The 15,002-nt window shown below is 51.8% G+C and overlaps 2 protein-coding genes across 6 annotated transcripts in view; one reads left to right on the forward strand and one right to left on the reverse strand.

Moving 5' to 3' along the window:
* The window catches only part of ARL3 (ADP ribosylation factor like GTPase 3), a 30,366-nt gene extending 23,126 nt beyond the window's left edge, over positions 1 to 7,240 (reverse strand). Inside the window, exon 1 of one of the 2 annotated variants that reach the window (XM_056494589.1) lies at positions 7,118 to 7,240. In XM_056494589.1, the coding sequence (XP_056350564.1) occupies positions 7,118 to 7,120 (3 nt within the window). In that variant the 5' untranslated portion in view covers positions 7,121 to 7,240. Of the gene's footprint in view, positions 1 to 7,108 lie in introns of both variants that reach the window. The other variant, XM_056494588.1, reaches the window with a different exon arrangement.
* Positions 7,235 to 14,274, forward strand: SFXN2 (sideroflexin 2). 4 transcript variants are annotated; one of them, XM_056494584.1, is made up of 12 exons: positions 7,235 to 7,323; positions 8,463 to 8,635; positions 8,939 to 9,109; positions 9,984 to 10,082; positions 10,234 to 10,309; positions 10,387 to 10,472; positions 11,138 to 11,198; positions 11,270 to 11,336; positions 11,869 to 11,918; positions 12,191 to 12,240; positions 12,481 to 12,528; positions 12,907 to 14,274. In XM_056494584.1, exons 2-12 carry the CDS (start codon positions 8,475 to 8,477, stop codon positions 13,004 to 13,006), a joined length of 969 nt encoding a protein of 322 aa, XP_056350559.1. In that variant the 5' UTR covers positions 7,235 to 7,323; positions 8,463 to 8,474; the 3' UTR covers positions 13,007 to 14,274. The 4 variants fall into 4 exon arrangements, with proteins under 4 accessions (XP_056350559.1, XP_056350560.1, XP_056350562.1 ...); XM_056494585.1 differs by having other exon boundaries at positions 7,307 to 7,368; XM_056494587.1 differs by lacking the exon at positions 7,235 to 7,323 and adding an exon at positions 7,420 to 7,742.
* Positions 14,275 to 15,002: the final 728 nt, after the last annotated feature.

The raw sequence follows: 15,002 nt of genomic DNA on the forward strand, positions 1-15,002 counted from the left end.
GGGAGCCAATAGAAGAGAGGATATATATAGAAATAAAAGTATTCTCTAAGGTATAAAGTAAGCTGATTTAAGAGGCTGGAAGACAAGCAAGCCAACATAGAGAAGTGGACTTTATTTCAGTAGCTGCCAGCATAGGTTACATGGTCTGTATATACAACTTACATCAAGAGCCAAATAATAGTATTGGTTCCTGTGACTGTTACTATTTTGTAAACAGTACTTAAAACATAAACCTAGCATTCTCCCTGTAGTTAGTAAAGATTTAAAACTAAGGAAAGCCATGCCCAGATGGGTTTCTCATTCTTTTCTTTTTAATTTTTTTTTAATTGGCCTTATGAGCACACTGGCTAGAAAGACAGAAGGCATTTCCTGACAGCTTAGTAGACTGGAAAAAATAACTCAGCAGAGTTCCCTGCTGCATGCCACCACTATGTGGGACAAGCAGCCCCTGTTGAACACACACTGATGGACAAGCACTCCTCTACTGGCAAACACAATGCTGAAACTAACAGACTGAGGAGAGTCAGAAAGCAATGCCTTATTATTGATGGGAGATGTCAGGTAGAAAGCCACGAAATGGGAAGATCTGGTGCATAGATGATGCACAGAAGCAACAGAGGAGGAGCAGATTCTTGAAGCAGGGCAGGTAACAAACGTCTCATGCTGGGACTTAGCCAGTAACAAGAAGGGAGGATTCCCAGGATGCCTGCATGGCAGCCAGGCCAGGAGCACTCACTCAATCGAGTGGTCCAGGGTGAGAAGTAGGACAACTCTTGAGCAGGCCAGGGTAGACATGAACAGGCTGAGGAGCTGCTGAGACACCTCACAGGAGTGTAAGGGCAGCGTGTCAGCTGCACAAAACTAAGCAGACTGCGGCATCTGTAACAGAGAAGGGAACTGCAGATGCTGCTCAGATAATGAACAGCACAGCATGGCAGCATGTGCAGCCTTTGGAGAAGGGCAGCCAGACAGAGCAACCTCAAGGCTGGGCACAGTCAGCCAGCAACCATTTCTTGGTCACCTCTGGGTTAAGCAAACTGTCTTATATCAGATTGGCTTGTTTAAAAACATCTTTGTCCTTGGTGGAGAGGGTTTTCTTTACAAGCGCCATGAGGAGACAGACTGATGGGGTCAGCAGCGAGGAGACTCTATTTTCCAGACAGTGAGCGGGGACATACAGTAAGAAAAAGAGACTCCTGACAATTACTATGAAATCAGAGGGGGGCATTAAATTCAGAGATGCAACTAAATGGGTAAGAGCACTCATAAACACATCGAGCATGAAAGCAAAGCTAACCATCTTATTAGCATCCTTCAGAAAACAGGGATGTGTGGTTTTATGAAAGTATATTATTGCTAGGTTTAAAATACCTACCAAATTATCAAAGGACTTTCAATTATAGCTGCATGCAGTAATCCTATTCTTTCTCTCTCAAAAAAAAAAAGAATCCTACATACATAAAAATACAGTGACATTTATAGTCCTAGCTAAGGGTTTTGTGGGTTTATTCAGTTTTAAATCCATGCTGTATATGGGTCTCTTGAACTAGCTGATGCATGTAACTACATCCTGTACCACAGAAGCCACTGAAAGGAAGATTCACTTTACAGGCCAAAGCAAAAATTGGTTTGGGACAAACAGAGCATTGAGATAATCTGTTTAAATATTGTATCAGATTGGCAGTATAAAGCCATAATGAAAGAACAATTTTCCCTTGTACTGAGGGCTGGATACACAGGGCATGGATAAAAAGCATGGCCCACAAGCTGCTGCAAAGCACGGTTGATTCTTATTAGGAAAGAGAAGTAAATATATTCTGTTTAACTTTATTAGCCACAAGGCTCAGATAATGAATTTAAAATGAAACCGCCCTCAGTCACCACCAATTGCTTATCTATTCGATGTGGATATTTAGGTAGAATCAATTCACTTCACCAAGATGCAATACAGTCTCAAAGCTCAGCAGCTCAGCCTGCCATTACGACCACATCTCCTCCATCTCTACACCCCTGCAGAGATGCCCTCATCCCTGCTACTGCAACCACAAATCACTTGTCTTTGTCCTCAAGACTCATCTCAGCCAAGCACATTTGCCATTGAGATGACAACTTAGGTCTCCCCACAGCTCCCCAGCACTGCTGAACTCTATTCTCAAACTTCTGTGACTTTCCTACAACCGTGGGAGAAACTTCACAAAATACTCATAAAACCAGCCCATGTTTCTTCTGCTAATTCCTTCTCTGCCACACCTACAATCCTTGATGAGGTTTAGGCAGCAAACATGTCAAGCTCAAACCTGTCTTGGATTCTACTTATTCATATCAGTTGGTTATCTCTCACCTCAGAGAGACCATATTTCCACGGCATGGGAGCACCTTCGTGCTCTGCCTGCACAGCTCCAAGCACAGCTCTGGACACCAATTCATTAATTTTCAATTAAACAATATGGTAGAAGTTCACTATTTTTGAAGAGTAAGTTAAAGATAGAGGGTACACGTGACAATTTCAGAAAGTCACACAGGAGGAGATGACACAGGGAAGGACGAGGGGCTTAGCTGAGCCAAATATCCTGCCTTGCACAGTGGATATATGAGGCTACATTTGTCATCCAGGGTGCAATCCTGAACACATAGAGCTGGAGGAGGGGAGTCCTTCCTGACAACTGCACTGATTAGCTGGTACCCTGAAGAATGACGTCTGATTACCTTTATCTTCGGCTGCAGAACTGCAAATGTCACTAATGGTCATAAAATCATCCAGTCTTTTTCAAAATACAACCGAAGTAAATTAATCTATTGAGCACAGTTTATTCAATACTTCTTACTCTGGCAAAACTCCCAAAAAATCATTTGCTTGCTGCATGTCTCCACCATATGGTGTCATTCAATGCAGACTTTTTTCCTGCATTGAAATCCAAAATTTAATGGAGTCAAGTCACCTACAGAGTTTTTCCAGCTCAAACCTACTAATGTAGTTTTCTGTCAAAGAGGTCACACAGCACTTTCCAGTTTGATACATAAACCAATACCAGCATGAATCCTCCTTTCATAATTAAAATCAAACTCCTCTGGTTTCAGCAGGTTTGAAAGAACTATTTTGCCCTGTGCAGAGAAGAGTCAATGCCCAGCACTGGACAATGTCAGCAGTCTCTGTCTGGTTTCAGAACTTCAAAGTCTTGGCCAGTGACTGGTATACTCTCCTATCTACAGGTGATGTCTCGTATCAACCTTTCAGCAATCAGTAAAATAAACCAAAAAACATGACATTGAACTGTACTGAAAACTAAAGTAGTGAGACACTTATAAATCCCTGAAAGCATTTTTTATGGGGCCATTTTAAAGAAAGCCTTACTGCCAAGACACAAGGAACAAAAGAAAGATTTTCTAGGTTTGAGGTACACCTAGAGCAGGCAAGACATAGATGCTGGTTTTCCTAGAAACAAGAGCTCAAGACCAGGAGAAAGATGCCTGACTACACATGTAGCTATGCTGGTATTTTATCCTCTTCACCAGATGTGTTTTATGTCAGCTAGACATTCTGTGACTCAGTTTCCTCAACTATAAAACAGGGCCACACTTTGACAAATCTGGTTTTGACACAATGATGTCATTTTCAATCAAAGGTTTTAGAAAAACACTGGCCATCCTCTGGCCCCAGCATCTATCAATAACATACCATGTCTCTTGGTAAAGATTGTTATTACAGTGACAAGGAAGCCACAAGCTGTGCTTCACACAGCATTTCCTAAACTTTGGAAAGCAGCATATCCTTTCATGTAGCAGCCTCCCTTCGCCCTTGCCATGCGCCCACTGCAGATGCTGCTTAACGGTGCCAAAGACTCCAGCACTACACATCTCTCATGCTTTGCAGTTTTATGGCTCATCCTTCCCTCCATGCTCCAACTGTGACCTTCCACCACCCCTGCCCCACAGCTGTGAGAAATGCTGGTATGCTCTGCAGAAGACACTTCGCCTCTGTACTTAACTCACTTGGATGAACACTGAAATAATTTAAACCTCAGCATTAACCCTCTTATCACTGGAGTTGGAGCAAGCTGTCATGGAGGGGAGTTTAAGCACTTCCCAGTGAAATCAGGACATGGCAGGAACGTGCTCACAGGCAGCTACCACGGCTCAGATGACAAGCAGTAAATTGTTACATCAAGCTGTCTGGATGATTTCTGACTGCTGACCCACACCCCCAGGCTGCCATAGCTGCTTTGGATATATTTGCTGCTGTTTCAGAATTTCTACCACAAATGATTATTCTGTTTTAGTGAAGGTTGAGAATCTAAAGAGATAGTGCATTGCTCTCCAGTCCTCTGTCCAGTCCAGCCAGCCCACCAGGCACCCCAAACTGCCACCCACCCTGCCTGAGAGGCTATAATTCAAAAAACAATTCCAAGAAATGGAAAATAGACAAAGAGGCAGTAAAATGTTGTATCAAATAACATGAACACTGGAGAACACCCAGTCCACCCTCTCCACACACAAAGCACCAGGATAAGAGCAGCCAGATGCCAGACTACACCAGCTTATCAGGACATCATAAGGCAAGAGCAGATCTGGCAGCTGCAAGCCAAATGCATCCCACAAAACACTGCACTGCTGGAGGCAGCTGTCCTCATCTTTACAGCAGATGTCCATCCTGTGATGGCTTTGGTGCCTAGTGTGACATGCCCCATCACCAACTCATTTAAAGTAGAGCAGATCCCACAGGCTTAATCTCAGCCTCCTCTGTGGCCCAGCAGGTAGGAATGCAGCCAGAATTAACCCAGTAAAGATAAGAACCTGCATTTGGTGCTCTTGCTTACACCTTCTCCCACACATAAATCCCTCTACTTGTATGAATCCAACTTGTGTCCACTGAGCTCCTGGACAAAATAAGGCTTTGCCCTTAAGCTCCTTCCCCATTTCCTTCTGCTTGCTCTCTCTCTTCATGAACATCCTCATGAGTGGGTCCACATCCACGATAGCTGTCTCTCACCACCCCTCACCCATAGTTCCAACACCTCCTTCCTGTCCTTGCTGCACTTTGCTAGCATCCCACTTGTCTCACCCCAGCTACACTGGCATATAAACGCAAATTGTTTCCAACACCTAGATTACCCTGGTCCATCATCCAATCTTTTTCCAACCTCAATTTAGACTGCACTACATCCTCACCACCTCACCAGTTTCCCAGCATTGCCCTCTACCCAAGACACTCAGTTTTTTCCTTCATGCTGCTACTTCTGAAACAATTTATTTATCTCTTCTAACACTTATTTTCTCCCTGGGATCTTTCTTTCTCTCATCAACATAAAAATTCCACTTCCAGTCTTTCCCACGGTTTATTCTTATTTATTCTTTTCAACCCAGACTGTCCCTCATCTTGCCAGCCCATGGCAGAAAACCTCAGAGCACATAACACCCCAGCAAACTAGCCAGCCAAACATTGACTGGGTTTTCCCACTGACTCACTCACCAGACTGTCCATCCCACCCAACTGGCAGTTTTCTTTCAGTCTCTGAGCACTTTGTCCTGGCCATCTCTGAATACCTAACTCCTTCATCTAGCCTCTCTCTGCCATGATTGAACACCCCTTCTAAGGCTATGAATCAAAAAACAGCCCTTCCACTTCAGCAAGCTCTCTTCTAGCTCCCTCAATTCCTATGGCCAGGATTCAAGTCCTCCCACCTTGGCTGGGTTGTCCAGTGCCCCTTTAGAATCACAGATGCTCCCAGACTCCTCACAAGCAATCTCTGAACACTGCTTTCCATCCTTGCCAGGTTCTTCCATTGCTCCTTCCCTCCTCAGGCCACTGCCATCCTGGTCCCCAGCCCTCCCAAGCACCCACCCCTCCATCACACCTTCCACACCTTGACTGAACCAACTCCAGGTATGCTAATTCCATCCCAACAAAGACACACCCCCCCTACAGCATCCTTGAGCCTCCCAGCCTCTGTTTAGACCTGATTCACAGAATCACAAAATCAATGAGATTACCAAGTCCAACCTACAACCGAACACTTAGATGTTAACTAGAACATGGCACCAAGTGCCATGGCCAATCTTTCCAATCCTTCCCTCAACAGCTCCAGGGATGGTGATTCCACCACCTCCCTGAGCAGTCCTTTACAATGTCAAATCACCCTTTCTATGAAGAAATTATTCCTAATGCTCAGTCTGAGCCTTCCCTAGCACCACTCGATGCTATTTCCTCGTCTTGTCACTTGGGTCACTTCTACCTGGGAGAAGAGCTGATCCTTACCTGTCTACAACCTCCTTTCAGGTAGCTGATAAGATCACCCCTGAGTTTCCTCTTCTTCAGACTACACAATCCCAGCTCCCTCAGCCACCCCTCACAGGACTTGTGCTCCAGGCCCTTCACCAGTTCTGCTGCCTTTTTTGGGACTCAACCCCCTTTTCTGTGTCCCCCATAATGTCTTTATGCTGCCAGGGCCCCAACCCCAGCCAGTCTTCCATGGCTGGAGGCCCCAAACTTACCCATACCTCATTCCTTTGTATGGGTGCCCAAACCTGCACAGCCCCAGGTCCCCGTGCCTGCCTGGACAGCCCAGGTGGGCACTCGGACCCCAGGCTGGCCCCATCCCTGGGTGGGTGTCACACAATCAGAGGATGGGTCAGGCTGCAAGTGACCATGGTCATCTGCTCCAACCTCCTGCTCAGGCAGGCTCATCCTTGAGCACATGGCACAGGATCGTGTCCAGATAGTTCTGGAATATCTCCACTGAGGGAGACTCTACAAACTCTCTGGGCAATCTATTCCAGCTTGTGGCCACCCGTCCAGCAAAGTTCTTTCTGGTATTCAGGTGGAATTTCTGGCGCATCAGCTTATGCCCGTTGCCTCCTGTCCTACTGCCCGACAGCATCGAGCAGAGCCTGGCTCGGTCCTCCTGGTTCCATCGCCTTGGAACCCACTCTGATGGCCCAAGGCCTGCCTGTGCCTGCCATGAGCCCGGCCGGGCCCAACAGACCCTCCGCCCCCATCTCCCCACGCTCCGCGGGGCGATCATCCGCAGCCTCATGCGCCCCTGGCCCCGCTGGCTCTGGCCCCCGCCCGCCCCGCCCCGCTGGCCCCGGCCCCGGCCCCGCTCGCCCCCACCTCGCTCACCATCCTCGGCGCGGCCCGGGGTTACCATGGGCAACTGCGTCACACCCACCCCGCGCGCCGACGTGCCCGCGCCGGGGGAGGAGCCAGGGCTGGCCCGGCCCACGGACTGCGCATGCGCACGAGAGCGGCCCCGCCGGGCGGGTGGGCGCGGCCGCTCGCGGCGCTGTGGTTGGCTGAGGGCGGGCACGCGCCGGAGCGCGGGGCGGGTGAGCGACACGCGGCGGGAGGCGGGAGAGGGACCGGGACCGCAGGTGGGGGCGCGGCGGGGCGGGCAGGGCGGCGGCGGGGCTGTGGCGGGGCTGTGGCGGGCTGTGCCGAGCCGCGCTGGAGGTGTACCGGGGGCTGTGCCGTCCCGGGCCGAGCCGAGCCTGGGGTGTGCCCAGCTGTGTTGTGCCTTACAGAGAAGGGCAAGGAAATTGGTGAAGGGTCTGGAGCTCAAGTCTTATGAGGAGTGACTGAGGGAGCTGGGAGTTTTAACCTGAAGAAAAGGTTCAGGGGGACCTTATCGCTGTCTAAAGCTACCTTTGAAGTGAGGCTTTAGCCAGGTGGGAGTGGACCTCCTCTCCCAGGAAACCAGCGACAGGACACGAGGATATAGTCTGAAGCTGTGCCAGAGGGCGTTCAGGTTGGACATTAGTAAGAATTTCTTGACAGATGCTGGAAAGGACTGCTGAAGGAAGTGGTGGAGTCACAGTCCCTGGAGGTGTTTAAGGAAAGACTGAACGTAGCACTTGGTGCCATGCTGTAGTTGACATGAAGGTGTTTGGTCATAGGTTGGACTCAGATGATCTCAAATGAAGTATTTTCCCACCTATTAATTCTGTGATTCTGTGCTGTGTAACAGTGGGCATGTGGTGCAGCACCCCGGGGAGCACACAGGGCAATGCCATGGCAGTGCAGAGCAGCATTAGAGGGATGTGCAGGATGGTGCTGTGGGGAGCACAGCACTGTGTGGGGTTGCTGTGCTCTGCACACTCGGGGGCTGCAGAGTAGTGCCCCTGTAGGAGTGCTTGCAAAACAGCCTTGTAGAGCATTGGGCCCTACAGTGCTGTGCAGCACCATACCACCCCAAGGAGGGGGTGCATGGTGCTGTGGGTGCAGCACAAGTGGGGTGACCTCAGGCAAGCAGGGTGATGAGTGAAGGAGCAGCCTGACTGCAGTGTTCTGCCAACAGCAGGAGTGCAGGGGCCTCCTAGACTCAGAGCTGCTGAAAGTCCAGTTGTCCTGTTAAACATAAACCTGCCATGGCTCTCACCCAGTGGATTGCTTCTGTGGCTGTGGCAAGCGTGCACTTAACGAGCAAGCAAGGCAGGATCCTCCTGAGTGGCCTTTTCCCCCTGCCCAGACCTAAGCCAAGATGGCCACAGTTTCCCTTGGCTTCAACATCGACTCCCCACGCTGGGACCAGAGCACCTTTGTGGGGCGCCTGAAGCACTTCTTCAACATCACCGACCCTCGGACAGTGCTGGTGCCGGAGGAGGAGCTGGACCGGGCCAAGGCCCTGGTGGAGGGCTGCAGGTGAGGGCCAGGGGTACAGATGGGGCAGGTGCCATCCCTGTGTTCATGGCCATCCCAACCACTGTGCAGTGTTGCCCAGGGATGGAGGCAGTCATTCTGAAGCAGGTACGCTGTGATGTAATATCTGTTGGAGGTAATATCTGGGGGTTTTCCCAGGCTTCTCCCAGGAGCCTCAAGCTGTAACATGCATCCTTTTGAGGAGATGTTTCCCCTGCCTTTCATGTGGTGCCGGAGCTCTGTTCCTTGGCAGTGCTGGGTGCTGCAGGTTGGTGCAGCTTCCCCTGATGGGCTTTGGGCTTGCAGGGCCGGGCTGGTGCCACCAGGAAGCAGCCAGGAGCAGCTGCTCTATGCCAAGAAGCTGTACGACTCAGCCTTCCACCCTGACAGCGGTGAGAAGATGAACCTCATTGGGAGGATGTCCTTCCAGGTGCCGGGGGGCATGGCCATCACTGGCTGCATGCTCCAGTTCTATCGGTGAGCTCCTGGCTACACCAGGTTGGGGCCACAGCCCTGATAGCCCCCTGCCCCTCTCGAGGTCCCCAGTGGCCAGAGCACAGCAAGTTTGCCTCCTCTGGGGCTGGGTGCTGCCCAATGTCGTGTTGTCAAACCCAGTGTCTCTGGGCTCTGTCCCCAGCACCCAGTCTGTGGTAGAAGTATCACACATCCCCCTGGTCCCTGGCATGGCTGGAGATGGTCTCACTTCACCCTGAACTCAGCTGAGCTCTTCCTAGAGCCCCTGTAATGATTAATACAATCAAATCCTACTTGGCTTCTGCTCTTGGTCTGTGGCCCATAACTGTCTTTGGAACTGAGGACCAAATGTGCCCCTAGGCCAGGCTGCTTCATCATCCCCAGCCCTTGCTGACAGCTCCCTGCATTTCCCTCCACCTCCCTGCATTCCAAAGTGTGCTTAGAACCACATCTCCCTATCTTCCTGCCCCATGTCAGTGTCCCTGAGACAGCAGTAGAAACCCAGGCACACTTGTTCCCCAGAGCCACTTCTGTCCCCATGTGTCCCCTCCTTGCTGCTCACTTTGACAAAAGCTTATCTCAGCCCAGCAGAGGATGGCTGCCATCCTGCTGAGAGCTGTCTCCCACCCCTGCCCAAGTGCCTTGCAGGACTGTGTCCCCCTTCCTATGTTCCCTAGGGCAACCAGAACTCTTGGGACCATTTCCCAGCTCTGCCACTGGCTTGTCACTTTGCCACAGTTCCTCAGTTTCCCTTTGGAGACACCATGATGAGTGAATTGCAGGCATCTTGGCTGTCTCCCTTCCAAGCCTGGCCATGGGCACAGACCAGGTGTCCCTGGCAGCCCTCAGGTGCTCTCTCAGTCCCTTCCCTCTGCAGGACAGTGCCTGCTGTGGTTTTCTGGCAGTGGGTGAACCAGTCATTCAATGCCTTTGTCAACTACACCAACCGCAACGCTGCCTCCCCCATCTCTCTGAGGTGAGCATGCCACACAGGATGGAGTGTGTCCATTTGAAGCACTCCTGGATGCCCTGTAAAAACCCCTGTGCTGTGTCTTGGGCACAGAAGGAACAGGGCTGAGTCAGAGTTGGTGATCCTGTTGTCTCCCTTCCTTGAAATTGCTGTCCAGACAAATCGGGGTGGCTTACGTCACGGCCACTGGTGCAGCCCTTGCCACCGCAGTGGGACTCAACCTCTACACCAAGGTATGCCAGGCCAGGGCCAGCTGGGGCAGCTGGGCACATCCTGCTCTCCTATGCTGATGCCAGCCTGTTTCCCACAGCGAGCCCCCCCCTTGCTGGCCCGCTGGGTCCCCTTTGCAGCTGTGGCTGCTGCCAACTGTGTCAATATCCCCATGATGCGGCAACAGTAAGTGTCACACGTGGCTGGGGTGCTTGAGGATCCCAGCTCCCTCCAAAGGCAAGCTGGTGGCAGCCGAGATCCTGGGCTGCCTGACCTCCCTGCCTTGGATTCCCATCCTGGGAGCTGGAGGGAGGTGAACTGGGGTCTGTGCATTTGCAGTGCTGTGTCTTGGTGGAGGGTGCTGGGTGGGATGGCTCAGCCTCCACCTAGAATAAGAGGGGGATTTTCAGCTGAGGATAGCTATTCTGGAATCTGTGCTGGAAGATCCCTCAGACCCAAAGATCTCTTGCATGTCATGAGAGAACCCCAGTCCGTGGTATCCTGATGCTGGGACATCCCAGTTGGGTTCCTTGTAGTGACCTGTGGCTGGTGTTCGGGGTTCCCTGTGAGTCACAGCACAAGGAGCTCAGGTGCTGAGTGAAGGACTGTGCCCTGGCTCAGCTGTGTATCCCAGGCAGTGTCTGTACCTAGCATGGCCAGATCCTGCTCACAGCTGTGCCCTGAAGATGGCAGCATCGGCTGGGCTGGGGACCGCGGTGCCCCGGGGTGCTGGAGCCCTGTGCCCTGGGGGCATCCGGGGCTGCTGGCATAGAGCACTCCCCTGGCAACCCCTCGCCTCGTTGCTGTGTCCTCATGCTTTCTCCACTCATGGCTGCCTGTCCCCCCTTCAGGGAGATCATCAACGGGATCACAGTGACAGATGAGAACAACAACGAGCTTGGCTGCTCCAGGGTGAGTCTGAGGATGGGGATACGGGTTGGGGCACGGTGCTGCCAGGGCTCACCTGCTGATTTTGCTTCCAGAGGGCAGCAGTGAAGGGCATCTCGCAGGTTGTGGTCTCCAGGATCACCATGGCAGCACCCGGCATGAGTGAGTGTGGGGCAGGAGGGTGTGCAACTGAACTGGGGACTCTCCAGGACCCACCACCTTGCCCTCCCCTGCTTCAGTTTCCTTCATGAAGAGGGAGGATGGCCCTTTATCCCAGATGGCATTTGCTCTCCTCATCCAGCCATTCCCATCACAGGCCCACAGCCCCCTCCATGCCAAACCACAGCCCAGGAGACAGGGAGCACTCCTATGGCAGTTTGGCCCCACAAGGATGCATCTTGTGCTCTCTGGCCCTAGCCCCTCACTCTGCAGCCCTCTGCTCCTGAGACCTTTGACATGCTGCAAGCCCAGAAGGAAGCACAGGGGCATGAGGAGCACAGACCATGCTGCCTGGGTAATGGATGTGTGGGGGTCTTGTGTCAGGTCCTTGCTGTCTGCAAACACCCAGTAGCCCCCAGGATAAATAGCTGCTGCCATGGCCTCCAGGTGGGTGGTCCTGCTGGGACAGCCCTGCAGGCTGGCTAGCAGGATAGCTTTTCTGGGATATGGGCTGATCTTTGCTCTCTGTGCCTAGTTATTTTGCCCATCATCATGGAGCGGCTGGAGAAATTCACCTTCATGCAGGTGAGTGCATGTTTCTCCTGCCAGTGGGTTCTGTGGTGCCCCAGCCCTGCTTCCCTGCTGCTGATATGCTGGGGATCAAATGGGGAGTTGCAGAGCCCAGCTTCAGTCATTGATACACCAATGGCCTCTCATGTGACATGGGGAGGCTACGGGAGGGTGGAAGGGTTTGGGTGTTGGGCATTCAGTCCTACTGAGGGGAGAAGTCTGCCCACTCTGTGAGTGGGTCTTGTCACCACAAGGCCAGGGACTCATTCCTGGTTGTTCTCTTGCAGCGGATCCGGGTTCTTCATGGGCCTCTGCAGGTGCTGCTCTGCGGGGGCTTGTAAGTGTCTCACTGTTCAATCGCCTGTGAGTGCCTGGAGTGTGGCTCCGAAGGGATGCTTGCAAAAATACCTCTTTCCCAGAGGAGATTGCAAAGCTGCCTACCATTCATCTTGGGCTTTCCCCAGTTATTGGGAGTCATGGGGTGTGAGCAGAACCTCTTGGGCTGAAATCCCTATGGCTGGAGGGCAAACAGGCTGGGATCCCCAAGACTAAAGCTCTGCTCTTCTCTGTCCCACAGCCTCCTGTTCATGGTGCCAGCAGCCTGTGCCCTCTTCCCCCAGCAATGGTACCTGTTCCACTGCTTCCTTCTCCTGCCTGGGATCTCAGGACCTTTCTCCTCCTCTAGTTCTCTGCCCATCCCAGGAGAAGCATGATGGGCACCAACCCTTCAACCCAAGGCAGTGCTTGCCTGTATATGCTGGTGTCCAGGGCAGCAGGAGAGCATCTGCCTCCTCTGCTCTGTGAGCTCTGTGCTGGGAGCAACAGGACACCCAGCTCCACGGGCAGCTCCCTGCACCGGGAGGGAAGGGTGGTGGGTCTTGCCATGAGCCTGCAAGATCTTGAGACTGCAGAGGCCTCAAATGGCAATGGGGAGGTAGGGTGGCTTGACTGGTGGTTGGGGAGGAGGATGATGGCTCTCAGTGTGTATCCCCTCTCTCCACAGCTCCCTTGCACTGGCTGACCTTGAGCCAGAGCTGCGTGACAGTATCGTGGCCAAGCACGGGGACAAAGTGCCGTATGTCTATTTTAACAAAGGACTGTGAATGGAGACTACCTCAGGAGCCATCGCACCCCTGCCTCCACCAATCCCACGTCCCCTGAGCAGAGGCACAGCCCAGCACAGTCCAGCCCAGATCTGCTCCCCCACCCAGCCTTCTTCCACTGTAGAATCACGATCTTACTCTGTGTGTCCAGCTTGGAGCACTTGCTTGTTCTGAGCCACCCCCATCTGCTGCTGGCCATTTCCCAGCCTTCCCATATCCCTCTTGCCCTGAGGGATGCCGGTGCTTCCTGTGCCTTCCTTTGGCCCAGACTCTTTGGACCTCACTGGGTTTGGCCCCATGAGGCTCTCTCCCTTGGGGTCAGAGTACAGTTCTACCTCCAAAAGCAGATATCCTGCCATTGTACCAGCAACAAAACCACATTCCTGCCTTAAACCACCACAGTAGCCTCTTCCCAAGAGCTGGATCATGTCTTGGCAGGTGTGAAGGGACCTGTTCTCTCTGCACCGTGAGAATGACCATCCCAAAGTCCAGAGACCAATGCTTAGACTATGCATTCCTTGCTCTCAGGTTCAGGTTCTATTCACTCTGTGATTGCCACAATCCAGGAAAGAAATAGCTAATTGTTTTTTCATTCCTCTGAGCACTTTCACCCTTGTCCTACATTTCTGGTTCCCACAGTACAATCATGAAACTGCAGCTTTAGGGGACAATTGTCTCTGTTTCCCCTTTGACTTGGGGAAGAAGACATAGAATCACAGAATTGTTAGGGTTGGAAGGACCTCTGGAGGTCATCTATTCCAGCACCCCCTTTCTGAGGCAGGGTCACTGGAGCAGGTTGCACAGGAATGTATTCAGGTGAGTTTTGAGTATCTCCAGAGAGGGAAACTCCACAACCTGCCTGGGCAGCCTGTTCCAGTGCTTTGCCACCCTCAATGTAAAGAATTTCTTCTTCCTGTTGAGGTGGAACTTCATGTTGTTTAGTTTATGGCCATTACTCCTTGTCCTATCACTGGGCACCCTGAAAAGAGCCTGGCACCATGCCCTTAGCACCTGCCTTTGAGACATTCCACATGCATTGATGAGATCCCTCCAAGTCTTCTCCAGACTGAACAGGCCTGGCTCTCACAGTCTCTCCTCATAAGAGATGCTCCAAATCCTTCATAATCTTTGTGGCCTTCCACTGAACATTCTCCAGTAGCTCCTCTCTTTCTTGTCACAGAGCTATCAAGGCATTAACTCAAGCTCTGAATAGCAGAACTGCAGACAGAGGAAGGTTGAAAAATACATGCAGTGATTTTTAAAAAACAGCTGTGAGTTGTGCTTCGGGCTGATCTCTGCGTCTGGTTCTCTGGGCTGGGTTGGTACATGGGTCTGTGGTTCTCATGCTTGCTTTGGAAGGGAAAGGTGTGGGCTTTGTGACCCACCAAGCATCAGGGTGAGGGTGAGCAAAGGGGCCAGGAGAAGGAGAAAGACTGTAATGGGTGGCATGAGCTCTGAAACCCTAGGGAATTCAATGGCAGCCTTCCCCAAGAGGTTCTTGGGGCTGCAAAGTCCCATGGCAAGTGACAAAAGGTGATTGTGCTGTGCTTAGTAACACTCATCCTCTTGTGGGGCCTGGGAGGATGACACTGGGTGACCCTTCCTATGCCCATGGGTGCTGTTTATCTTTATGGCCAGGCAGAGTTTCATGATGCTATCTTGGGTCTGCCATGAGGCCTCTTCCACCCCAAATGAGAGCACCTTGAGTGTGCTGCAGCCTGGTTTGGGGGAGAAAGGAGCCCAATACTAAAGCCCCAGCTTTCAATCCAGACTGTTTGCTGATGAACATCCCTTGGTGGGATGAGCATCTATCTAACAAAACCATGTGATGAGGCTGCTCTGAGAGCCCTGTGGCCCAGTGGATGATCCATGCTCCTTCCTCCAGTCAGGGATACTCTGATCTCTAGGGCAGCAGCATTCTCACATCAGCCACATGCCTGACACATTACCCACTCTGCTCCTTCAGAGAAGACAGCCAAACCCAAAAGGTATTTTT

The sequence above is a fragment of the Oenanthe melanoleuca genome, chromosome 6 (assembly GCF_029582105.1).
Source record: "Oenanthe melanoleuca isolate GR-GAL-2019-014 chromosome 6, OMel1.0, whole genome shotgun sequence".
In the NCBI taxonomy this organism is placed as follows: Eukaryota; Metazoa; Chordata; class Aves; order Passeriformes; family Muscicapidae; genus Oenanthe; species Oenanthe melanoleuca.

Excerpts from the sequence above, each read along its gene's own strand:
- SFXN2 (XM_056494584.1), top strand. The coding sequence starts at position 8,475 with ATGGCCACAGTTTCCCTTGGCTTCAACATCGACTCCCCACGCTGGGAC. Across the intron at positions 11,919-12,190 it reads AGAAATTCACCTTCATGCAG|CGGATCCGGGTTCTTCATGG; the intron begins GTGAGTGCATGT and ends GTTCTCTTGCAG. Across the intron at positions 12,241-12,480 it reads GTGCTGCTCTGCGGGGGCTT|CCTCCTGTTCATGGTGCCAG; the intron begins GTAAGTGTCTCA and ends TCTGTCCCACAG.